Source organism: Panthera tigris, chromosome C1, assembly GCF_018350195.1.
Source record: "Panthera tigris isolate Pti1 chromosome C1, P.tigris_Pti1_mat1.1, whole genome shotgun sequence".
Classification (NCBI taxonomy): domain Eukaryota; kingdom Metazoa; phylum Chordata; class Mammalia; order Carnivora; family Felidae; genus Panthera; species Panthera tigris.
Window position 1 is genome coordinate 2,214,000 of NC_056667.1, and position 25,643 is coordinate 2,239,642.

Genomic DNA, 25,643 nt, shown 5'->3' on the forward strand with positions numbered 1-25,643 from the left:
CAGGACACTGGTCCCAGGACACTGAGAGGTACCAGGACCTCTCCTGGGGAGTCCTGGGGGGTCGTCAACCTGCAGGACCACAGCACACAAAAGGGCTTTGCTTAGGGATGACCTCCTCCTGTGCACAAGGAAATCCAACCAATGGGGAGTCTGACCTCAGCCCTCCCCACTCTCCAGGCCCCTCCCCTGGAATCCCAGCACAGTGCCTCAGGTGGGCAGGTCTGGGGTCTGGGAAGCTCGGTGGGGTTTTGAGGCCTTCTGGGCAGGGGGTGGTCCATGCCTGGGTCTCCCCGTTCCCCAGCCCCTTGCTGCTACAGCCTAATGAGGGACGAAGGGCTGGGGGGACCCCTCAGCTTAAGTGTGGGCTCCCTCCCCAAACTTGCAGACTCACTGCCCAGGCTGGGCCTCTTCAGCACCTTCTCTTTGGCTCCAGTCCACAGAGGGGAAACTGAGGCAGGGATCAGCTGCTGTCCACGGGCCTCCCTGGTCTGACCCATCACGACCCAGGTGCACATTTGGGCTCACTGCCTTCCAGGAAGCCGGTGTCCCTGTGTACCATTGAGGATATCCTCAGCTGCGTCGTGCGGGCCTCGAAAGGTCCCGGGAGACCCCGGGGGGACACGCTCTGCAGAAGCAGCACAGAAGGTCACCGACCCACTGACCACTTTCTCTGGTGGCCTGCATTTCAGAGCCAGGGGGCTCAGCCCGGGCCTCATCCGGGATGAGGTGGGTGGAGGCCCCAAAGCCCCGAGGGGCAAGAGCCAGGAAGGCTGCTGCACACACACCAAACCGCTCAGTGGGCCTAGGTTTTAAGAGCAAATACGCAACGGCACAAATGAACATCTAATTCGAACAGCACACAGGCGGGTTCTTTCCCTCTCGCACATCTCTGCAGGTGTGAATGCAGCGCACGCCCCTCGCTTGTCCTTGGCTTCTTTGGAAAGCGTGCTCTTTCGTCCTGCACTCGTGCAGTGCACACACCTAGCACCTGTACGTTATAACTTCAGAACGGAAGCAATTATACAATTACCAAAACTAATAAAAGCTTAAAAACACTCCAGAAATCAACAGAGGAAATACTGACGCTTTACTTATTTGAAAGCAAAATAGCCTTGTTGGCCGGCAAAAGTTCCTCTGTCAAAAGGGAAGAGCCCGTGCAGAGACCGTAAGTGCAGCCCTCCCCCCACCAACATTCCGACTTTATCCCACAAGATAAAGCGGGTCAGTGATTCTCTCCAATTTACACGCACTTAAAATTCTTTAGCTTCTTCAGCGGGAAACTCCTTTCGACACACCCTACGTGGGGCCAGGCTTGGCCCCCCCCCCACGCCCCAACCCGCCCCAGCCACGCCCGGTGTGGGCCAGAGTGCATGCAACTGGTTCACCTTTTAATCACAATCTTGAAATAAAAGTGACAGGATGTTTTGTGACCTTTTTATTGTGTTAACATGCTCAGAGTGAACTGACCCCTAGGCCCTGAAATAACAACAAAAATATATTGGTTAGATACTATAATTCTGGTGCCTGAAATAAAGACAAATAGAAAACTATATTAAAATATTAAAAAGTTAAAAATTTTCATTAAAGGTATTTACATGTGTATTCTGATGCCAAATTTATAGACACATTTGTTTTAAATTAAAATATTTTGAAATATGAAAATAAGAGAAATAAATATCCACAACATATTCATAGTGAAATTAATTCCTGTTCCAAATTTACATTTTTATTTATAAATGGCCAAGGGATCCTACACTTCCTTCAGAATTGCCTGTCCTTTATTTTCAGTTCCTTAATAGCCTCTAACTCTGTAGAGGTCTTTGTAGCCGCTAGGCAGGGCTCACTTTGACAGAAACGCCCGCTCCTTCTGTAACCAGCAAGGCTAACCGGTCTTGAACGCATCCAACTGTGTCAATCACTAAAGTGAAATATTTTTACGAATCTTTTTAAAGTTACGATATATGGAAAATACTACATACATGTTTTTTGCGAGTGTTGATTAGAGGGAAGAGAATGGCTCCTCGATTAGCGTTTCTCATCACTGCTTGTGTTACGGAGCGGCTCGCCTATAGGAGGAGGGACCAGGTCGTGGCCGCGATCTGTGAAGCCAGGAGGGGTCGCGTCACAGTTCCCTCGGCATCTGTGTTCTGCTGTCTGATGAAGGTTTACGTTCTTTCTCCCCACTACTTATTTCTTAATTGAGTTATTTTTTGCAAAGGTAGTTCTCTTAGTCCTATTCTTGCTGTATTTTGAGTCAACCATATGAGAAAGTGTTAGTTCACCCAGAACGGAGAGTGGTTAGTGCAAACTCCCGGTCACTAACACACTCAAGGGACGTGCTGCTCCAACGGCTATGAGGGGTTTTCTGAAACGTGTTTTCTTTCACGTGGCGGGGAAGTAAACAGGTGTATATGCTGATGACGTGGTACAAATCCCACCCATTTCTCAGCGGCACCCCGAAGGCCTGCTGTCTACTTGCCTACCACGCGGGAGAACGGAAGCATGCTGGGCCGCGGGCGGGGTGGGAAGGGCCGGCCTCCCTGGGTCTCTGGGCGCCCAGCAGGCAGCGGGAGCGCAGGCCGACACAAGGGAGATGGGACGCTTCCCAGCAGGTTTCAGACACACCCTGGCTTTGCCCCGCGGCCACCTGGACACGAAGCCCGGGAACCGCTTCTGTGGGACACGAGGGCTGGTCTCTTCATTTTAAGCCATGTTGGGGTTTGAAGTGTCATGGGGCGTGTTTGTGACAAATGAACTTAGGGCTCCGATTCATAGATCTGTGAGAGGCAGGACAGGCCCAAAGCAGACACCCGAGCCTGCTGGTCCGCGCTGAAGGCTCGTTCGCGCGTGTTAACCAAGTGCGGCTGCTCCCCTCGCCTGCTCAAGGCTTTGAGAGAGGTCTGTTCTGACCGACACGTGTTCAGGGCGCAGGACAATCGGTGGAGAGGCAGGTCCTAACTCTGTTCTAGAACCACAGGTGTGGTTCTAGAAGGAAGGAGCTGGAAGCACCGGGAGGAGAGCCCTGATGGAGCCACAGGGCGGCAGGCTCGGCTCCCAGGGGCTGCAGCTTGGGGTCGGGCGGGACCCAGCACTCCGCACGGTGGCAGGGGTGGGGGTCGGGGGGGAGGGGCCCTAGCGGGGCAGGTGCTGCAGGGGGACCCATGCGTGGCGACCGCAGGTTCGTCTTTCCCTCTCGTGACAGCGGGAGGTGCGGGGTCCGCACACAGTGGGGAGGTGCGCTGGGCGGGGGCCGGCGCCCACCAAGATCCACGCGGCCCAGTGAGCCAAAGCCCTGTGGAAATTCTGCCACGTGAGAGAGAGACCGACGTGCACGAGGTTTACAGCGAAGCCTTTATGGAAACCACTCCAAGCGCTTGAGGAGAGGGCGCTCTGCTCGAGGACACCCGTAACCTGCTCACCCGACCCGGACAGGGAGGTCGGTCCCCTTCAAATGGAACGGCTGCTCTTCTGGCGACGGCGGCCTTGGAGGCCAGAAGCCTGGTGGCTTCAAACCGCGGTGAGCTTGGTCTGAGCCCCGGACGCAGGCTCTTGTGTCAGCCCCTCACAGGGAGCGGCAGGTGAGGACAGCAGGGCCACGAGCGGAGGGACGGCGGGGGCGGAGCACAGGGTCGCCACGTCCAAAGGCGGATCTTAGGAGAGATGGTTCGCAATCAAGAAACTCGCTCGGTCCCCCGTGGGGACGAAGGAGACAGAATGTGGGTCACGTCACCGCTTTGTGTACGTTCTGCCGGAGCTTTTGTTCAGTCCCTTTGGGGTAGGGATCTTGCTTCCGACCTTGGATGCAGAGGTCCCTGATTTGGTCGTGGCTGGGCCTTTACCTGCTGGACACACAACACACAGGCCCCGTGTCAGCAGGGAGGCTAACACACCAACAGAGCGCCAAGCCACAGTGAGGGCATGGCGGCCAGGTGTCGTCAGGCCCTGGGGAGAAGCAGAGCGCCAGCGGGGTCTGCAGGGGGCAGCACAGCGGCCACTCGGTCCACAGGCGGCCCGGCTGAGCGGGGCACGTGTGGGAGCTGGCTGCCGGGCTGAGGAGCAGGGCTCGTGCGTCCCCAACGGGCTCAGAGGAGACGCCTGGCCCGAGGGCGGGAAGAAAGAGAACTTGCTCATTTACCCGGGTGGCTGTAGAGACTCAGCTCCAGAAACGAAGAAAACGAGCAGCCACGAGACTACAGCTTCGCTTCCAGGCTGAGTCGCCCCGGGCAGGCGCCCCCTCCAGGTGCCCATATTCCCTCCGTTATGAGAGAGGTGGCCGGGTGCGGGGTGTGGCGGGGGGGCGTCAGCCACACTCAGCCCTCGCCGGGTATCTGGCAGGTGGAGCCCAGAGCCCACATCCCGTCACACTCGTTTTTATTACTCTCTCACTTATTAACGCCCCTGAAGTAAGAACGTCCGTCCAACGGTTTTTCGTCAGGAAGAATTTTCTAACGAAAAACGTCCTGCTTTCCTGTCGGCGTTCTCAACCTAACACAAAGTAGCTGCAATTACAATTTACGAGGCAGGGAGCGGAGATGTCTGTGAGTCTGCTATCCGTCTGTTTCCGAGCGCTCTGCTTTGGCGATGCAGAGAGCCGGGAGCAGGGGCGTGCGCCCGAAGGACGCGGCGGGAGCCCTGAGGCAAGAGCGTGGTGCTGACGACAAGAGGTCTGGGCACACATCAGCCTACTCGCTAAGGGAGGGAAGCACGTCCGTGTGACCCCAGAGGTGCGGGGGCCCCGCCACGCGGCACCCACGTGCAGCAAGGCCCCAGACCTCACCTGGCGGCAGAGCCTTGTGCAGCACGTGCGTCTTGCGCAGGTTCATCGTGCAGCCGGCGGGGCCCATGAGGTGGGCCTTCCACGCCTGGAACAAAAGAGGAGGCACACGCCGTGTCAACCAGGCGACCGAGAGGGAGCAGACGAGCTGAGCTCCTGTCAGAGCTGAAACCAGAGGCGGCCGCAGCTCCCAACGTGGCCGCATCTCACATCCTGGCGCGGCACGCGGAGCCCCTCGGTCCTCGTCACCTCCGAGCACGGTGCGCTCGGACTGTTGTCACATAAGCACGTGCACGTGTGTGGATTCGGGGAGTACACGGGGCAGGGTGACCTCCAGGAGCGGGGAGTGGCCCCTGGCTGCCAGCCGGCAGAAAACAGGGACCCCGGTCCGGTAGTGACAGAAGAATTCTGCCGGCACTGGGGGAGCTCGGGAGACCCCCTCCCCCCCCAGCCGGGCCCATGGATGAGAACGCGGCCCAGTCGACGTGTCACTGCGGCCTGGTGACTCCTGGAGCAGAGGACCCGTTCAGTTGTGCCCACGACTCCTGCCCCACAGAAACTGACATCATAGAAGGATGTTTGAGCCGCCAAGCGTGTGGTGACTGGCTGCAGGCATGGACCGCTGAACCGAGAGCAAGCAGAGAAGTCCGAGAGGCCCGCTGACGGCCTTGGAGCCGCGAGCTGTCGGACGCCGGGGGACACAACTGCCAGGAGGAGAGGGGCTGAGGTCCGCATCGCACGGAGCAGGAGATGACAGCAGCCACACACAGGGACCGGGTGTCCCGTGACAGCTAGTGTCACGGTAGAAATCAGACCCCGGACACAAAGCCTGAGTTTCACACGCGAACGGAGAGAAGGCGTGTGCACGTGAGGACTACTTACACGACTTTTAAAAGGGAAAACCGCTAAAAACGGCCCTGTTAGGAAGGAGGGGTGGTGGGCAGGGGCAGGCACTGCAGCTGCTCTCTGTGCTTCTGTGCATATGTCCCATTTTACAGACTTCAGAACTAGTCGAGTGCTTTATATAATTACAGGACTTAATTTTACCCCCCCCCGCCCCGAAAACCAAATACACAATAAAGCAAGTGACCGTAAACTCACTGTGGCCGTGAAACAGCTCGTGGACCCCCCACCGCCAGGGGACACAGAAAGGATGTGAACAGGGACTCGCGGCCCCGAGTTTGGGCACTGCCGCCAGGCACGTGCTGCGTGTGGGGTCGCGCAGTGCGCGTGCACGATGGGTGGCAGGCGGGTCTGGCATCTCCGGGGCTCTGAGAACCCAACCCTTGGGCTGGGGAAAGGGGACACCGGGAGACACAGGATGCGTCGGAAATGTTCGGCTGAACTCACGAGGTGGTCATGTCAGCATTTTCACCCGGCTCCGTCCACCGGGAAGGCCAGCGACAGTGACCAACTCGGTGGCTGTGAGCACGGGAGACACCGATGCTGTTCTAAAATATCCATTTCCACCGGAGGGAGCCCAGGTCCGGGGCCGGCCTGGGCAGGGTCAGCATGGAGCGGGCAGAGTGTGACAACAGCCGGGGGGTGCCGAGAACACCGGGGTCCGAACAACAAGGCCAGGAGCCCGTCTGAGAGGCCGCGCTTGGCCACAGACCAGGCGACTCAGGCCTCAGAGAGGCTGCAGGACACCGGTTGAGTCTGCGTGTTTACGACACTAAGGGACACTCTGGTGAGCGGCTTGCTCCTGTGCAGCCCGTGGACCATGCGGGAGGCACACACGTTCTCGCCCGGGGGCGACTGCAGGGCAGAGGGAGGAACGCTTCTCTCGGAAGCGGTGGCCCAGCTGACGACTGCAGGGTGGCAGGCTGGGCTGTGTGGACCTGACGGTCCCTGACGGTCGTGGGATGTGCCCGGTCACGGAAGGGTGGGCCACTGGCTAAGAAGCGGCTGCGGGCAAGTCTGAGGTTTAAACGGACCCGGCCTACAGAGCCAACCGCGATTCACAGGAACCGGGCGGGAACGACCTCTTAACGGTGCCGGGAGGGAGGCCATCTGCAAACTCAGCCCACGGGAAACCCAGCCCACGGGAAACCCTGCCAGGCAGACCGCTTCTCACCAAACTCTAAAACAGAGCACACGGAGGAGGCTACTTAGAAACACATCCAGCAGTCTCCACGTGCGGCCTCCGCGGGGGCCGGGACACTGACCCCGAGGGGAGGCTGGGGGACGCTCTCGAGAGCGCCTCCACGAGCACTGTTTCCGGAGCCCCACGGCAGAGCATTTCCAGAGGAAGCGACGTGCCATCTGGCTGCACCTCAGCGTGGCCTGGGCGGGGAGCCGCAGCTGGGTGCAGATGAGGCAGGGGTGGCTGTGAGCCCACGGCCACGCGAGCCGGCGATGGGGCGTGAGGGGTGCCTGCGGGCCCCTCTGCTCTGCCGCGCACTGTGTTGTGTATCTGACGTTTTCTGAGAGAGGGACGACGGGCCTGGGACGACGGCATGGGCACAGGGCCGTCTGCTACGTGCTCTCGGAGGTCGAGGGCGAGCTACAGAGCACGGCTGGGTCTGAGCCGTCTCGTGGGCACATCCCAGACGGCTGGGGCAGGGAGAGCCCGCGGCGGGACCCTGCAGGTGCAGCGGCTAAGGGGGCTGGAGCGGAAGCGGTGGAGCCAGAGGCAGGTCCCCAGGACCGCCCTGCCTGGCACGTGGAGGACATCGCCACTGTCGTGTCAGCTGAACCACCGACACGAGCCTCAGACCTGCTCTGGTCAGAGCAGGGGGCCCAGGGAGGAGGGGGGCGGGAACCGGAAGCCAGAGTCGCCGGCGCCGGGGAAGGGAGGAGAGCTGGCAGTCGTCTGCGAGGTAGAACCCCCCAACTGCACTGGGCTGGACGGCAGTAATGAGAAGAGACCCGCACGTCTGGCCCAGACGCCACTCAGGGCCCCAGCGCACAGAGGGGTGCCGCGCCTAGACAGAGGCGAAAGCCCCTCGCGCTCGCCCACCCAGAGCTGAGGCCCCCGCAGAGGGTCCAGGCACTACGGGAGGGAGAACTCACGGGAGACGGCAGGTGACAGAGTGTCAGGCGGACCTGAAGCGGGACCGGGGTGCTCCCCGAACACTCACGGTCCCCCACCCGCGGCCCAGCCCCGACAACCTCGTCGCCGTGTCAGCCCCGGGTAGGGTCCCCCACCCGCGGCCCAGCCCCGACAACCTCGTCGCCGTGTCAGCCCCGGGTAGGGTCACGCTCGAGTTAGGTCCTCACCTCCTCCCCCGGTGAGAAGTTCTCATGGCACAGAGGACAGCGGTTTGCCAGCTTCTCCGGTTTGGCGGCTGAAACGGCATCAGCAGGACAAGGCTCAGCTCCTCCCGAGACCTGAGCCAGGAGCTATAGACACGGGGTGGGCCAGCCCTCCACGCGGGGCCTCCCCAGGCAGGGCCCGGGGGCACAGCGGGCACCGAGGGGTCTGGGCGGGGGCCGAGCAGGCACTCACGATTACAGTCCTTTGCTTTTATGTGTCTGGGCAGCTCTTCCTTCAGAACAGCCTCGTTGCAGCGGTAACACTTTCCAAACCCGTCTTTCTTGTCGCATTCTGTCAGCAGGTGCTCCGTCAGGCTGGAGATCTCGACCACCTGCATCCAGAAATGCAGAAGGAAGCAGGGTGCTGAGCGCACGGGGCGCGTGCGGCCCCACCTTGCACTTGTTCCCCAGGGCCGGAACACGCACAGCTCTTCTCTCACTTGGTCCTGACCCCACCGGCCCCAGGGGGCTTCCTCGGGCGCTCGCTATACTCTGATGAAGACCCGGTGCCCCCCGTGTATCCCTCCTCGTGTTATGGTGGTAGCGCAAAGAGGACACTGCCAAGGGGGGGGGGGGGACGGAGGAGCGACGGCTAACCCCCGCAGCACACGCAGGAAGCTGCAGAACAGCTTAGCCGTGTGGCCTCTGGTTCAAATCCCGCCTCCCTGTTGCTTGTAAGAATGTGCAGAGACGGGGTCACAAGAAGACTGTTAGGAGAGTCTCTCACCATCCAGGCACGTTCAGCAGGAGTGACCACTATGCATGGACTCATACACCTGCTGGGAATCCAGCCACCAACACGGGCTGGGAGTTGGGGGGAGGCTAGAAGTCTGCACTGCCAGGCTGTGGGGGGTGGGGGGGGGGCTCTGTCTACTTGAGAGCTGCTGTGTAGCCTGCAAGAGCCCCAAGGTAGAGGCCAGAAGTTCATTCTCCTCCTTTATTAAAAGGAAGGCCTTACTGCATCAGAGGAGACCTGCAAATCCGGGGGTGGGAGTTTTCTTAAACAAGATACACAACGCGTAAACCACGGGCAAGACGAACAAGGCGGACAGCGTTTAAACTTAAAAGACACGCCGGGGTGACAAACAGGCCAGACCCCAAGCGGGAGAGGGCAACTATGGCACCTGGGGCTGGCCAAGGACTCCGGTCCGTGCACCTGAAGCGTGACTACAGATCAGTAAAGCGGGGCCGGCAACGCGATTCAAAACGTGAGCAAGAGACTGGAAGCACTCGGGTGGCCGAGAGACGGATGGACAGGGGCCGCACCTCACTGTGGGCAGGCACCACGGAGCTGGCGAGGATGTGGCACGGCCCCCCACGCCCTTAAGACCCCTCCGGAGCACGGCCTGAGTCAGCCCCGCAGCCCAGCGCGGGCTCGCCCAGCCACTCCGCCCCCGGGGGTGCACCCAGAAAGGCGCGTTCGCAGGCGCCCTGGGAGCGGATACAAGAATGTCTGTGGCAGCGTTACTCGTGATAGGCTCTAACCGGACGCAACCTGAGTTCCAAAAACAGTAGGATGGAGGGATGAATTGTGCACTGCTCAAACAACGGAACACTATAAAGCTGGAAGACCAACCTGACATAAAGTAGGTACATTTTGTAGGGTTCTATCACGTAAACCCGAAACGCGAGCAACACTAACTTGTGGTGTGTCAGAAATCAGGACGGTGGGGTGACTCAGGGCGGGGGGAGGTGGTGCACTTTGAGGGGCCTGGGTGCTGGGGACACGGGTGTGTTATTTTGTGGGGGCCCCGCGGGCTCTCACACTCATGGCTTTGCGGACGGGCACCTCCTGTCACGTGCTTCGCAGATGCCGCGTTCTCTGGAGACGGAGGGGCTGCGGCGACCCTGCACTGACGGGGTCATTCGCCACCACTGTCCCAGCGGCATTTGCGCACTTTGCGTCCGTATCACATTTCAGTCATTCTTGCAACACGTCAAACGTTTTCACTGTCGTACGTGTGACGGTGACCTGTGATCGGCGAATAGGACTTTGCCAGAAGCCCAAATGCCGGCCAGCGTTTTTTAGTACGTGTGTGACGCACGCACGTCCTTTTTTAGGTGCGGCTCATACGCTGGACAGACCACAGGCCACAGCACACGTAGCTTCCCCGCGCCCCGGGAAGCCACGAAGGTCACGTGACTCGCTTTCTTGCGCCCCGTGTGTTCCCGGGGTGGTCCGGAACGGAACCCCGCCGCTGAGGTGCGCCTGCACGTTTACGTACGTGGGACACGGCTCGCTTAAAATAGTGGAAAACGTAAGAAAACGGGGTGACAGCCATCCAGCCACCTTCCCCGCGACTTCTCCCCGGGGAGCGCTACACGCGGGGCGGGTCTGTGAGGGGCCGTGGAGGGGCCGCGTGCGGCCGGGCGCCTGACCTGCCTGCAGCAGGCGCATCTTGTCAGCATGAGGCAGCGCTTCCAGTAGTGGAGGTCCAGGCCCTCCTCCGTGAAGGACTCACTCCTCTCCCCACAGAAGATACATAAACTGAAACGAGACAGGAGCAAGAGATGAGGCGCGGAGGGGCCTGGACGCACGCGCGCCCTCGCCTTCCCTGGGCGGCCCCGCTGCCCTGGCCGGAGGCTCCGGGGGGTGGGGGGCACGCGGCCCACTCGTTTGACACAAGTCGGCTTCAGGTCCCACAAGTTCTAACCCACCGGCACAATCAGGCAGAAACTAACTCGCATCGGAAAAAAAGGCAAAGACGTTCTACTGAAATTCCTTGCACATGCGCTGTGGCGGCGGCACAGGGGACGTGCTTTGCTGTTGTCACATCTGGTACCTTTAACAGCCCTCTGACAATCGGCCGCCAAGCAGTGTTGGGTAAAGTGCGGGGAAACCGGACACACCCAGAGTTAAGCCCGTCAGCGTGGAGGGCAATTTTCCAACTTGTACAAATGAGCGACGCGAGCCTATCAGCCCACAGGCTCGCAGTGCGCTGGGGCGAAAATATCTACTGAGTCGCATTTTATGTGGCCGGTCCCTTCCATCTCTATACACCGGGCTGAGGATGACCCCACGCACTTATCTAAGTAGTGAGCGGCTGGGACTTCTGGGGCAGGACGTGCGGCTGCCTTCCCTCCTTCCGTGTCTGAAATGAGAAAGAAAAATGGAAAAAAAAAAAAAAAGGTTATTTTTTAAAATGACCTTTTGTAGAAATTATTTTCAAAGTTTTAGTAACCAGTTTGGTGTGAAATACACTTAAAAGCACGTGAGTTAACAAAGGTCGTACAATGTCCCGCCCTCCAGTATTTGCTGAATGGCCGAGGGGACCGAGCACCTACCCTGACTGTCTGCCTCCAGCGTGGGGCCTGCCGTCGTCTCCTAAGACACAAGAGCAGAAAGGTCAGGGACAAATGGCTGCACAGTCTGTCCAGGGTGTTTTGACCCTGAAAGCAAATTCTTCTGTTTTCAGACTCTCTTTTTTCTTTTTTTTTTTAACGTTTATTAATTTTTGAGACAGAGAGAGACAGAGCATGAGCAGGGGAGGGGCAGAGAGAGGGAGACACAGAATCGGAAGCAGGCTCCAGGCTCGGAGCTGTCAGCACAGAGCCCGACGCGGGGCCTGAACCCACAAACCGCGAGATCATGCCCTGAGCCCAAGTCAGATGCTCAACTGACTGAGCCCGCAAGGCGGCCCTGTTTTTAGACTTTCTACCAACAAGTAACACAGCTCTGTGAGCTCCCAACGCCCAAATATGTGCCTTCCCCTCTCAAGTCCCTGCCTCAGGCTCCTGTCCCTGCTGCTGCTCCCCTGCCCTCGCCGCTCCCCTGCTCCCTGCTGGCTCTCCAGCAGCTCACCTTGGTGCTGTGAGCTCTGGGCAGCACGTGACCGTTGCCCTGCCCTGTGGATGCCCAGGGTGCCCCTCAAACGCCATTTCCTCAGCCGTCTCCCCTTTCCTAGCTGCTCATGCTAGGGGCACCCTCCCCGGCCCCCCAGCTCGCCGCCCCCCTGTGTGGATGAGCAAGCGTTCAGCCTTCTCTCCCTGGGGGTCCCAGGCCCCGGCTTCTCCTGACCAGGCCTAGCAGCTGCCCCGCCCACCCTGTTGTGGACGAGGCTCCAGTGCCCCAGGTGCAAACTGGGGCACAAACCGGGAGATCTGGGCTTCTCCCTCTCCCCCCACGCGACCTCCACGAGCCCACCGGCGAATCGTAGGCTGCACTTCACGCACGCACAGCCCACCCTCCTAGCTTCTGCCCGCACGGTCCTCTCTCCAGGCCGGGGGCACTACTCAGGAGTCCTCCTGCGTGAAGGCTGGTGGCCCCGTGAAGGCCTCGGAGAGCAGATTTACTCTTGCTTGAAACCCTCAGACAGCTTCCTGAGTCACTCAGCTGTCCACTCAGCTCGTTATCTTCGGTGCCCTGTGGGCCAGCCACCCGGCTCCGGCCGCCCCTGAGGGCCCCTGGTGCTCAGGCTCGGGCTCTGGCCTCCCGTCGCCAGGCGTTTCCCAAGACAAGCTCCACGAGAGGCCCCCCGGAGCAAGGCGCCAGGCGGCAGTCCCTCCTCCGAAGCCGCTCCTCTGCTCTCCTCTGCGGTCCCCCACTCTCTCTCACAAGCTCCCTATCTGGATTGCTGTCGGATGCCGCCGAGAGAGGACAGGGTCCCTGGGGATGGGGACTTTTGTCTGTTCTGCTCTCTGGCACACACCGTCCCCAGCCCACTGGCGGACCCAAGGGATGAAGGTCAGTCAGAGCAGCACTGTTCGTGGCAGGGACGCTGCTGGGCACCACGCCCTGGAACCTTCTCTTCCGCACAGCTGACACTTCACGCTCCTCCGTGGCTACTGCCCACCCCCTCTCCCCCTTTCTTTCTTTTAGAGAGACGTTCTTTCTACTCAAGGAACCGAATTACGAAATCAGTGGCATGCAGCCGGTGTTTATATCCCCCAAGCACCTCCTGACCCCCCCGCGGACGATGTCCCCCCGAGGCGGAGGACCCGGGGCTCCCTGAGGTGGAACGTCTACCTGAACCCCCCCTTTTTAGTGCACGGTAATCACATCTTCACATTTAGCCATATTTTCCTCCTTTGCCCCTGAAGGAGGCCGGGAGCTCCGGAGGGGAAATGTCCTTGTACCAGGACCGTTTAGCCCAGAAGTTTCCTCTCTAGGAAACCTCCCCCCAGGCGGCTGTTTTTAGACTTCAGCGGCTACCAGCCGCTCGTGCCACCGCCTGGGAGGTGAAGAGTGGGGACCCAGAATCTAACGCAGAGCAGCTAGTGGGAGGTCCCTTTATTCACCCCCAGACTAGCTTTAGAAGCACTCTCAGCAGAGAACACACACAGCCACCCGCCCGAGGCCACAGAAAGTCACGCGAGCCTGCCGTGCGTCTGTCTGGGGGGCCGACACTCGGCGACCGGGGAAGGATGTGCTGACCTTGCCAGGCTGGACTCCGGCCTGAATTTCGGAGAGCACTGCCAACTGCCCTTGTAAAGCTTTAATTTCTTCTTTCTTTCGTTTTTCCGCTTCTTCTGTAGCCGCTTTTTTCTGTGCCTGATATGAAAATTATTTTTTCATTAGAACAGCTTTTTAGGATGGTCTTCGAAACTGGGAGGGAATTACGGCATATCAATTACATCTCTTATATGTTAGAACGGTCGCTGACAATGTAACGAGGGTTCAAAGTAAATTCGCCAGATCAGCCTGAAAACATTTACTGGCAGATAAAATCGCCAATGTTCTCTCAGCTGTCGTTGCTCCAAAAGTGCGGGTCTCACAGGCAGCAAGAGCAAAGGCCTGCACCTGAGCTCCGAGTGCTGGTTTCCTCTACGTGCAGCTCCTCTGTCACTCTAGTTGGGGACCAAATAACCCCTTCGGTACAGGATCAGATCACAGTTTCACACAAACTAACGTACCTTCGTGTCAGCATCTGTTGGTCTGCCGTCTATTTTAGCAAATCCGTCAAAAATTGTTTTATAGAGAACGTTCTTGCGCGTGGTGTTGTCGTCTGGAGGGAGGTACTCTAGAATAAAAGCCCGGTGCTGTTTATACATGTCCAAAATAATTCTAACCGCTGTCTCTCGAACCTCATACACTCTGTGCTCCAGGGCACTCACTGAAAACTAAAAATAAAGTTGGGAGGGGTTCTTGTGGTTACTGATTCTTACAATAACAGTATTTTTTCCAGCATAAAAGAAATAAAGGCACATGACGAGAATTCGAAAAGCAGACCACCACCCACACGATTCCATTATGACAGAGAGTTTCTCACCGTGTGTGTCTCACACACGCGATTGAACTCTGGTCGTATACATAACTTTGTTTTGCTCTTTTCCACTTAACATACCAACAAGCATTTGTTTAGGTTACAACCTTCCATAAACTTCACATTAAACATTACAAAATATTCCAATCACGGAGGAGAGCAAAGGTGATAAGCTTTACACGTCCACCATCCACATCACCAAACTATAATTCTGCCGTGTCTGTGTGGGACCTCTGTCTTTCAGAAGCAAGGCACCGCGGTGATGGCGTGAGTCCCCCGTGGAAGCCTCCTGGGCCCGCTGTCCTCCCGTGCTCCTCGGAGGCGTGGCTCTCCCGAAGCAGGCCTGCACGCTCCTTCCCGTCCGCTAGTCCACTAGCATCAGTGTGCGCGTACCATGGTGTGTTTAATGTTTTAAACAGCATCCTGTGCTTATCTGTCTGGAGCTTTCTTTCCCTGCTCGACACTCCTCTGTCAAGGACGCCCATCTGTTTGGGCCGCAGGCGCTGTCACGGGGACCTGTGGTGACACGTTCACCCCATCGCAGACTGGTGTTGCCGCGACAGTGGACCGACACCTCCCCGTGGTGGTCTGGGCGCCAGGCTGCTCACTTCCCACGGCGTCAGCCTGGCCACGGGCTCTTTGGTTTTACCCCAGAGCCTGCCTGCCTCCCACCGCCCCCCGGAGCGGCTCGCCCCCAGGTCTCCTCCCTTCCCCACTCTCTTGTACTCCCTCCCTGACAGCTCCCCAACCCCACTGGGGCTCCGGTCCATTCCTGCACCCACTACCGTCTCCTCCTGTCTGTCACCTCCCTCCAGCCGTCCCTGCCCTGGGCGTCCAGCCTGGACAGTGCGGTCCATCGCTAGGTCACTTCCAGCGTTCATGCACACCCTTAGAGGCTGGGACCCCGTCTTCTCCTGCGTAGTCGTGGGCAGACTTGAGGCACATGCTGACTGGCCACCCCAGGTGTCACGGGGACCCCAGTGCGCAGGGCACCGACTGTGGCATTTCCAGTCACTTCACCTTCTCAGACGTCCAGGGGGCGTTTCATATTCCTTCTTGTCTCTTGAACCTCTGCCATAGGGTCTGGCTTCCGTGAAGCCCATGTGTTCCCTGCTCCACACACAGCCAGCCCACTGAGTCTTTACCAGAGCCACTCGGGACTTTGCTCCTGCGGTAACTGACCCCTCCTTCCCACTTCTGTTCATTTCTTTCTTCTTTTCCTTCCATCAGGGTCACTCCTTCCAGCATTCAGACGGACCCGAATGTGGCTACGGGCTCGACAGGCCAGCCTCCTTCTTCAGTGCACACAGCCGTGGCACCCTTCGCAGGTCCTGTGTGTGTGGGCCACTGCGGTCACAGGAAGTGTGCCGGGAGCAGCCTGGCCCATAAGGACATCCTCACCACCCTCTAGTCGCTTCCTTCATTCAGTGACCTCCCAGGTTGTGCGTGAAAGCTGGTGGTGGCGACCCAGGAGGAAGCGGCGGCCCTGAGGGCCTGCGTGGGCCAGAGCGCCGTCTCTCCTCCAGAACCAGGACTGCAGGGGAGAGCCGCGGGCACCGCCCCCGCCGGCTTCCAGAACCGATGCTGACGTTGGCACCGTGTAGCGGGGCGCCCGTAACAGGAATTTAAGTGTGCGGTGCAGGCTCCAGACTCTGTGCTTGGGAGCACGGAGTGAATGTGGGGGCGAGAAACATGGCGGTCCCCGTGGCCACAGGGCTGCTGCCGCCAGAAGTGGTGGAGGCGGCTGGGTACTGTGTATGGGGGCTACCACTGGCTGCCCCTGGCATTTGTAGAAGAGACAGGAGCTCAGGAGCGACCACGGATGGCCAACAGACTGCAAGTCGAAGCTCCTACGGGAGCCAGACACGCAGAGCCCACAGAGGAGGGAGAGACGGCACTGAAATCACGCCGGAGAGACGGCACTGAAATCACGCCGCAGACCCTGCCCTCCGGCACCGACAGGAGCGAGTACGGGCGGCTGCAGGGGCTGCACCGGGCACCGTGTGTCCGCGTCCGGCCAACACGCTGGTGGCGTGCACGGAGCTTCCGTGCGGACCATGTGGCACCAGGGACGAGGGGCCTCTGCTGTGGCCGTTTCTCTCCAGCGGCTTCTTAGTTGCACTAGATTGTCCAGGCAAACTCCCTGCACTTCCGTAAACCTGACGTTCTTGCGGACTCGGCATCCGCCTCTCTGTGACCTGTCCACCGCGCCCAAGATCTGTACAGACCAGTTACCGACTACTCGGGGCACAGCCAACAGCAGGGAGACTTTTGGTGCACTCGTTTGTGACATGGAACAGTGACTGTCTTTCTGAGGTCATGCATTCGTTCGTTCGTTCAACAAGCAGTGACCGGACACCCACCGCACCCCAGGCCCCCTCCCGTGCGGAGGCCACGGCAGCACACACACAGGTGCACTTACCTTCATCACGTTATCGACGGTGAAACCCGTGTTCCCGGTGCCCAGGTCTCTCAGGAGCCGGGCCAGGAGGTCCATCTGACTCATTGCCAGATGAGCCGAAGAGTTGGCTTTTAACGGCTGTACCAAGTAAGGTGGGATAATCTGGAGAGACCTAACTTCCTTAAACAAGGCCATTTCCTATAAAAACCAACAGAACTTGTTAATTTTTACTGGAAAACGCTAGAGGCCACTTAGTATAATTTAGCATGATCCTCCAAATATGCTCGTGTTTCTATTCGAGGTGTACTGATTAAAAATAAAACCCTAAAGGAGCCTGTGCGGCTCAGTCGGTTGAGGGTCCGACTTTCGATTTCGGCTCAGGTCGTGATCCCAGGGTCACGGGATTGAGCCCCGTGTTGGGCTCTGCGCTGAGCGTGGAGGCTGTTTAAGATTCCCTCCCAGCCCCTCTGCCCCTGTGCTCCTCTCCCCACTCACACTTGCTCCTTCTCTCTCTTTTTTTTTAAATTTTTTTAACGTTTATTTATTTTTGAGACAGAGAGAGACAGAGCATGAGCGGGGGAGGGTCAGAGAGAGGGAGACACAGAATCCGAAGCAGGCTCCAGGCTCCGAGCCGTCAGCACAGAGCCCGACGCGGGGCTCGAACTCACGGACCGCGAGATGACCTGAGCCGAAGTTGGACACTCAACCGACTGAGCCACCCAGGCGCCCCACTTATTCCTTCTCAAAACAAAAACAAAAAACCCTAAAGCATGAGAAATAAAACCATGATCACCCAAAGATAAATGAAAGATTTCCACAAAATGTGATCGAAAACTTAAGATTTCTCTTCTCAGGATTTCCCAACTTTAAGAAAAAGGTTTTCTAATTTCTAAAATTCTCAAAGAAATGAGTGCTGTGCTACTATTTAGGAAACGTCAACTGAGAGCACAGCAGTCACAGACGGCTGGCGGACGGGGGCCTTGGGGGGCTCACAGGACAGCAGGTAAGTCCACCAGCAACAGACACGTCTTCCTGTAATTAACGTGCTTATCACTCCGCAACCAGACACAGAAAGAAAACGATAAGACACTAAAGCATATGGGCTGCAATACAGAAAAAAATCCATTAACAGTCAGCAGGCCACACCACCTCAAACAGCCTCTGGCTTTTCCAGAAGTTCCCTTTAGTCCGGGCCCCTGAGGGACTCTGCCCACGATCACAGGTGCGTGGGCGGCCAACCCCGCCCACAGCTCGTTCACGGCCGGCCCTGCGACCTGCTGCTGGACGAGGGCACCGCACCGCGGCACCTCCAAACTACTCGGAAAGCAGAGCTCTTAAAAATGACTTCACGGAGGAAAGACACGCTCTCATTTTCAACACCCCTTCTGAAAACCGCCATCTCCCCCAAACCGAGTCACAAGCAAGAGGCGGTGTCTTGTAGGACTTTGGCGTCACTTTTGCCGTATTAGCATAACTCTCCCTCCTTTTTCATACTCAACAAACTCAAGTTTGTTACAGAAAATGAGATTCGTGGTTCTTCACACTAAAAACGATCCCTCTGAGAATGTTGTGCAGGACCTTCGGGGCTCATAGACTTGCTGAAGCCCCAGCATGGACCTCGGGGCAAGAGCTCCCTCGGGATTTCCCACGATGCCTGGCCTGGAGGAGGCTCGTGTGCGGCAAGAACACAACTACTTAGATTGAGGTCATTGCACATTTATCTCATCTCTTTGCCCCCAATTTCCTATTCTGGTTCAGCTTTCCGTCTAGTTTCACTAGAAGTTACCAGCGCGTGTCGACGCAGGCAAATACCAGACGAGCCAAACTATACTTCACCGAAGTTTACATCTAAGGCAAAACTCAGCTTTCAGAGCACAAGAGACGCAGGGCAGGGCGTCACGAAGGAGAACGGGTGACGCTCTTCGGGGAGACAGAACCTCGCAAGGCCCAACGGCTGCAGTGACACGCTTCTTTGCCGTTTCAAGCTTCACGGCGGCATCCGTACCTGGATAAAATTGGAAGCTATGACTCGGAGGCGAGCAGAGGAGTCTCCGGTCCTGGTGAGCAGAACGGGAACGGTTCTCTCCACACAGTGGGCCGTTTCGAGCTTGCTCAGCTTGTGTTTGGGAATATATTGTGTAATTATCATCTTCAGCAGTTTCAAAGAAGCCTGAAAGACCTAAGGAGAAAGTGGTAAAAGCCGAGGCACTCCTCTGACATTTACTGAGAACGATAAACACGAGCATCGTGTGGAACATCACGTGCTGCGGGGAGGGCCGCAGAGGGCGAGCTGAAAGCCACTTCCTGAACACAGCGCCTCGAGCTGGGAAGACACGTGCCCGCACCTCACGTGTCAGGAGGCACCCGCTTCGCCCTGGACGCCAAGCGCCTGACCTTCCTGCCGGGCCGGGGAAATGTGGACGGCGGTGCCGCCGGGCGAGCTCACGGTCACGGCCCCTGTGGGGTCGGGGGATTCGCTAACGGCCCCGGGCTCCTCGGGCTTGTGAAACATAAAAACGTCAACCGAGTGCCTGCGGGTCGCGGGGAGCCCGGCCTCAGCGGACGCTGCTTTAAAGAGCACAGCAAAGCTGGTGCCGTTCGAGAGCAGAACGCGTGGCCGGGCAGAGACGGACTCCGATGCCCTTCGCTGAGCACACTTCGTGCCACAGAACCTTGATTCCCAGCGACACCCGTGGCCCCTCCCGGGCTACCCCGAGCCCCGGGGGCACCTCACCCGTACAGCCGGGGCCACTGAGGGGCGGAGGGGACTCACTGGGGTCACGAGGTCTCTGACGGCTCTCCTCACGAGGAAGATGGACGCTCGCAGAACGTTCTTCAGCTCCTCCTTGGGGGCTCCAGCGGGCATCTGCATCAGCTGTTTGCACAGTGCGAGCAGCGCGTCTTCCCGGTACGACCACGTCTTGGAATAGGCCCCAGCGACCTACCACAGACCAGAGGCTGCCTTACTCCGTGCAGGCGTTTCAGTGATGTCACGCCGCCCCCCAGGACCCTGCGACCCCTGCCTCTGTTTGTTCCGGATGGAGAAAAATCTCTCGTGAGAACAGAATTAATATGTACACTTAAACAATAATTTCTCTAACGCAGAACACCGAAGGCCTGCTAAAGTACAGAAAGTATCAGAAGTTCCGCCAGGAGAAATACTGTGAAGCTGGCGCCCAGGGGCCAGGGGACCAGGGAGAGGCCCACTGGGCTCATTTCAAGAGGAGACTGCCGTCCTCTGTTTTGTTTTGCCATCATCTCCCCCCCCCCGCCCGAGTTAGCAGGTGTTCTGGGAGGGGCAGGTTTTCAACACGGGCTCTGGCAATACTAGACAGTATCTTCAACACTCGTTCATAAAATCTTAAGTTCTAGCTTATGCGTCTGCTGTTTTATGTAATTAATCATTATCAGAAGGCTTCAAGCGAACAACAAGGACAACAGGAAGCCAAGGACATCTCAGACACAGAGCCGTGGGCGCTTTCCCGCCCTCGTCCCTCCCCGTGACCCACGCCCACCCGCGGGCCCGCTTGTTACCAGGGCTTCTCCGAGCACGTCCACGGCAGGGCTGGCCTCTCTCAATGCCTTCTCCGTCAAGGGCTCCGGCTCCCCAGTGGCAGCTCCTCTGGGAGCCTCACTGCCATCCCAGTCACTCTTCTCTGGTTCCAGGGCCGCCGCAGGATGCTTCCGGGCAGCAGGAAGGGGCCGCTCATCGTAGGGCACGGCCTGGAGCTACAGGAGAGGAAGGGCGGCTACAGAGCTCCGGCGGGGCTCCCCCACTGCCAACACCATGTCTACACTGCAGGCTTACTGCTCTGCGCTTACCTGGTCTGAACAACGGTATTTCGCTAAATATCAGTTTCATCAGATTAGGACAACTTACGCGACGGCAGGATTTAGTAGGAAAACTTAGACGGGGTGTCTATTCCTTTCCAAGTTCACTACAGACCTAACAACAAAGTGGCCCGAACTCCGCGTCAGTCGCTATTTACTGCTGGTAATTACAGTTCACAGGACATGAACTGACTAGGGTACAAGTCATTGTGTTTTCTTGACAAGACTTGTTTCTTTCCATACTTTATGACTTAGAAATAACGATCAGGCCTCATTTTAAACGTGCTTGTCATCCGGCAGACCTCTAGGAAGACGGGCGGCCCAGCCGAGGACCTCAGGGCAGCCTTCTGCTCTTCCTGCTGCTCCGGGCGGGCGCTCAGCCCCACAGGTGTTCGTCGGGCCCCTGGCCCAAGCAGTGGGCGACACGGACTCCCTGCCTCCTGGGGCTTCATCCCCACGTGCAGACAGACACGCAACTCGACAAGTAAGTATGTAGCAGACTTCCGGAAAATTAAGTGAGAGCAGAAACTGCTGAGTCATTTCCCGAGGCAGGTGTCACCGTGACGCTTCACTCACACTTAATACCCACTGAGACATAAACGGGGGGTACACCGTGTGCGAGAATGAGTTTCTCATCTTCTAAAATCTACTCTGCTGTAAAACACGTTGATGTGGTAACAAGGGGCATGTTAGAGTATCATGTGCCGAGGTATTAAACATGACTTAAAGCAACGAAGTTACAGACAAGATGCTCCTGGGGAGGCAGCCACACCAGTGCCGTCTTCGCTGGCTTTCCTGGGCCTCAGGCCGCAGCAGACACTCCCCGTGCCCGCCTGGCGCCCTGCCTCCCCACCCAGAGACCACCGGCCACACCGCCTGGCGCACGGACGGGAGCTCTGGCGAGGCCCTCCTCTGGTCCCTGTCACCACTTCTGGGCCGGCACGTGACGCATACATTCAGGTGTGCACGGTCCCCTCGGACGGGACACTGTGTGCACCTGAAGCCACGTGGCAGCTCCAGCCCCAGGGCGCCTCAGACCCACAGGAAGCAGAGTTGAGACAGGAAGGCAGCAGGCGTCGAGAACACTGCCCAGCTGCTGAATCAAACCAAGCCCGAACCTGCGCGGTCCCTCAAGTCCCTCGTTACTGAAGCCAGCAGGCCCCCAGTTTAGCCGGGTTTTCTGTTACCCACAACACAGAAGATTCTGGAAGCACGGTACCTTGCATGTGTACCTGACAAGCACATGACTCGTCCTGAGGGTCTACCGAAGGCAGCTTACATTAGGCTGCACAAACACTGTCTCATTTATTCCTGGAAGCAATCCTTCCAGCTGCTGCTTGCGCCTGTTTACAGGTGAAGCACAGGCTCCAGAGGCCAGCATGTCCCAGGCCGCCTGCGGTGGGAGGCCCGGCCGGTCCAAGTTCACACAGGGCCTCCCCGGGAGGGGTGATTACCTGCCGGCTGCTTAGGCTTCGGCACTTATGTCCCTGTCCTGGAACGCAGGACGGGCGGGGGCTGTGCAGGCATGTGCCCTGATCCCCGCACTGGGAGAGCCCGGGCACCAACGGGTCCTCACTGCGTGTCTCTGATCGCGCTGCACCCAATGTGAAACTGAGTTACCTACGTGGGTCCTGAGGTGAGGGTCCGCGGCGGGCGGGGCCTGGTCCGCTGTGGTGGGCTGAGGAGGGCCCAGGGGACGTGCTGGAGGCTTTTCCTGAAGGAAGGGCTCTGCACGCAGGCTTTCTGGGGCTCTGTCCTCTCGCGGTCGAGACAGCACTGGCTGCTGGTGGCGAGGACTGCCAGAGTGTGCCAGGGGCTGCAGGGGCAGGTCAGGAGGCCTTTGCACCTGGGGAGAAACGGGACCCTTCATTCCCGGGGCTGCTGCCACGCCATTCCGGGGGGGGGGGGCGGGGGGGGGAGGGCACGACAGCTGAGGCAGGCCAAGGGGCCCCCAGTCCTGTCGCCCCATCTGACCCGTCTCTCGACGGCTGTGTGCGCTACGGAAGTGGCGGCACGCCAGAGCGCCAGCGTGACCGCGAGCATACCGCCTGGGTCACTGCAGGGCGGAAGTGTGCGTGCACACCTGCCAGCAGAGACGAGGTACGTGGGCAGAGCGCGCCTGGCGAGACCGGAACCCGGCACGGCCGTGCGCTCCGCCCTATGGCTGCGAAAGCGGGTTCCTCTGTGTCATCGTGACATCGGTTAGCTCGCGCTGGGCACGGAGGGAAGTGCACCGGACAATCTCCTTTGAGGTACGCCTCGTACATAGGGTAAGGAAACCGAGGCACAGGGTGGCCGAGGACTGGCCCTGAGATCACACCGCCAGCAACGGGGCCGGATCTGAGCCCGGATCTGAGCCCAGTAGTGCCGCGGCACAGTGCACGCTCTCACACGGACTCTGTTGTGCGGCTCTGGGCCTCAGTTTCCTAGCCTGGGATGTGGGATGGACACCACTGCCCGTGTGGGCTCTAAAGGTCCGAGGCACGGCATCTCCCAGGAGACCGTCTTAACGAGCCGGGGCTGTCGGGACTGTTCACGCTCGACGCTCCCGAGGCCACGAGGCACACGTGAGGAGGGCTGGCAAACGAGGAAACCGGGCTGGGGAGATGCGGGGAGATGCGGGGAGATACGGGCCCCGGCCCGTTCCCCTCCTCCTCTCCCGTGAGTCTCACCGCTCGTGTCCAGCAGCACCTCCCACGGAGGCCGAGGGAGCTGAAGTCACCTATCTCTTCTTTGGATCTTTTAGTTAAGAAAGTTTTTTAAAGTTTTATTTTAGAAAAAGAGCACACGTGCGCGCACGCACAAGCAGGGGAGAGAGGCAGAGGGAGCGAGAGAACCCTGAGCAGGCTGACGCAGGGCTCGATCCCACGACCAGGAGATCGTGACCTGGGCTGAAATAGGGTCGGGTGCTCCACCGACTGAGTCCCCGCAGGTGCCCCTGAGGCCACCTATCTGAAGTGTGACCTGAGCGCCACAGGGCCGCGTGTGTCTCACAAATGCCCGCTGTGGGCGAGCGGCCCCTCGGGGCGGCCCGCGCACCTACCAGCTCGGCGTCCACGAGGCTGTGCAGCCGCAGCTGCTCGTACACTTGGCTGCGGAACCGTTCCATCTGCTGCTGCTTCTCCTTGGCGCGGTCGTAGTCCTCCTTCTCCACTGCGCAGCGCTTCTCCACCTCGTACCGCCCGAGGCGCTCGCCCACCTGAAGCACACAGGGTCACTTTGCCTCATGTGGGCCCGCGCGCCTTGGGCACACGCACGGCTTGCCCCACGAGGCTCGGGTGACGGCATCACTCACGGGGGGGGGGGGGGGGGGGGGGGACTGGGCTGGGGCCATGGAGCGGCAGCCACGCAGGCCCACGAGGGGTGCTGCATGTCCTGCCCCAGCGTCTAAGACCCTGCGCGAGTCACAGGGACCATAAACCTCTTGGGTTCCCTGGCACTTCAGGACAGCGACGTGGCCGCAGAGGACGAGGTCTGAAGAGGCGGGGCTTGTGCCTTCACTTACGCTTAACCTAGGGGCTGGACCGTCCCTAACTTCGTTTTGCTTATGTCTTTGGACCCACGCTAAACGTCCACGGGCCTTTGTTGTGCCACGCGTCGGGGTCACGGGCGGCCTTCTCACAGAACTGAGGCGGGGGCCGCTCTCTCCGGAAGCAGTACCTTTTGCAAATCAGCAATAGCTTGTTTCAGCTTCTTGGCATAGTCGTAACGTTCCTTTTGGACGGCTTCGCGTTTTCTTTCGTCTAATTTACGTATAATCTGGGCAACTTCTGGATCTTGGTACATATCGAAAGCTAAGTCATCTAGTGGAGAAATGTAGTCAGATTTCCTAAAGGAACGAAATGGGTATTTCAGAGCGGACAGGGCAGTGGTAGAGGGAGCCCCGAGGGTCCAGTGCCGAAGACAGGGTCGCAGACACGGCACCCCCACCACTTCTGCTCCTGGAGCCTTCTTGCCTGAGAAAGCAGAGGCTCAGAAAAACTGTGACGGGCTTCAGTCACTCAGCTCTCAGTGCAAGCGGGTCTTTCTGACTCCACAGCTTATGCTCTTGGCCATTAGTTAAACTATACTTGGGGCGTCTGAGCCTTTGCTGCATTCTCCAACAGATAGTTCTTTTTTTTAAATTTTATTTCTTTTTTAACGTTTTATTTACTCTTCAGTAGATATTTTGAGTGCAGACCCCGTGCCCAGCTCTGTTCTGGGCACCGGGGACAGGACGGTGCACGTCAATCATCTGAAGAACAGGGAAAACCCGAACTAAAACGAACACGTTTCTATGCACCATCCTTAAGGAGTCTGACTTGTGGGGCCAGGAGTCCAGGCGCCCAGCACGCCTGACACCAGCACCACCCTCTGACGGGCGCTATGGATGGAGAAGCACTTTGCCTGGCCTTCTCCTCAAAGCGTCCGTCTGTGGGACATCCCAACTCCTGGGGAGACCAGAAAAATCCTTCCAGGAATAAATGACCTTTTTGGTTATCTGAACACCCCATTTCTGATTACCTGTCACCCCACTCTTTCTTTCAAATTCCACAGCAGGCTGGCAGCCTTCTCCTGGGTCTAACATTTAAAACAGTAATGCCAACGTAACTGCTCAACAAAAATGCTAACTGAGGACATGTTTCAGAGTCTCCGTCTGCTGTATGAGCTACACAAAGTAAGCCAGTTGTTAGCTTTGGCTTAGAAACTTTTATATACAGGGGGCGCCTGGGTGGCTCAGTCATTTAAGCTTCTGACTTCGGCTGAGGTCATGATCTTATGGTTCATGGGTTCAAAGCCCTGCGTTGGGCTCTGTGTTGACAGCTCGGAGCCTGGAGCCTGCTTCGGATTCTGTGTCCCCCACCCCCTGTCTCCCCCCACCCAGCTCACACTCTCTCTCTCCTTTAAAAGTAAATAAACATTAAAAAAAATATTTATATATAGGTAGATTTTGATGAAAATATTACTCATCATAAAAGTCTGGTTGTCTGATATCATTGTTCACAGCCCCCTAGCCCTTCCCCACCCCTGGAATTCAGCACTCCACCAGACTTGGTGGTGGGGTCAGCTTCAGCAGCTTAGAACAACATCAATTAATCTCGATGATGGGAAGGGAGAGAGAACAGCTAGGGGCATCTGGGGGGCTCAGTCGGTTAAGCGTCCAACTTCGGCTCAGGTCACGGTCTCACGGTTCAGG

General features: G+C 58.2%; 1 protein-coding gene across 4 annotated transcripts in view; it reads right to left on the reverse strand.

The window, feature by feature from the left end:
- Nucleotides 1–3,337: 3,337 nt before the first annotated feature.
- Nucleotides 3,338–25,643, reverse strand: part of CEP104 (centrosomal protein 104) — a 33,842-nt gene continuing 11,536 nt past the window's right edge. For 3 of the 4 annotated variants that reach the window (XM_042994469.1, XM_042994468.1, XM_042994467.1), the window contains 16 exons: nt 24,128–24,296; nt 23,511–23,666; nt 22,092–22,313; nt 20,171–20,365; nt 19,410–19,577; nt 18,642–18,815; nt 16,658–16,834; nt 13,886–14,092; nt 13,407–13,523; nt 11,318–11,357; nt 11,058–11,124; nt 10,412–10,520; nt 8,226–8,364; nt 7,997–8,064; nt 4,778–4,862; nt 3,338–3,842 (listed from right to left, as the gene is read on the reverse strand). In XM_042994469.1, coding sequence (XP_042850403.1) covers nt 3,727–3,842; nt 4,778–4,862; nt 7,997–8,064; nt 8,226–8,364; nt 10,412–10,520; nt 11,058–11,124; nt 11,318–11,357; nt 13,407–13,523; nt 13,886–14,092; nt 16,658–16,834; nt 18,642–18,815; nt 19,410–19,577; nt 20,171–20,365; nt 22,092–22,313; nt 23,511–23,666; nt 24,128–24,296 — 2,209 coding nt within the window. In that variant the 3' untranslated portion in view covers nt 3,338–3,726. The remainder of the gene's footprint in view (nt 3,843–4,777; nt 4,863–7,996; nt 8,065–8,225; nt 8,365–10,411; nt 10,521–11,057; nt 11,125–11,317; nt 11,358–13,406; nt 13,524–13,885; nt 14,093–16,657; nt 16,835–18,641; nt 18,816–19,409; nt 19,578–20,170; nt 20,366–22,091; nt 22,314–23,510; nt 23,667–24,127; nt 24,297–25,643) is intronic. The other variant, XM_042994470.1, reaches the window with a different exon arrangement.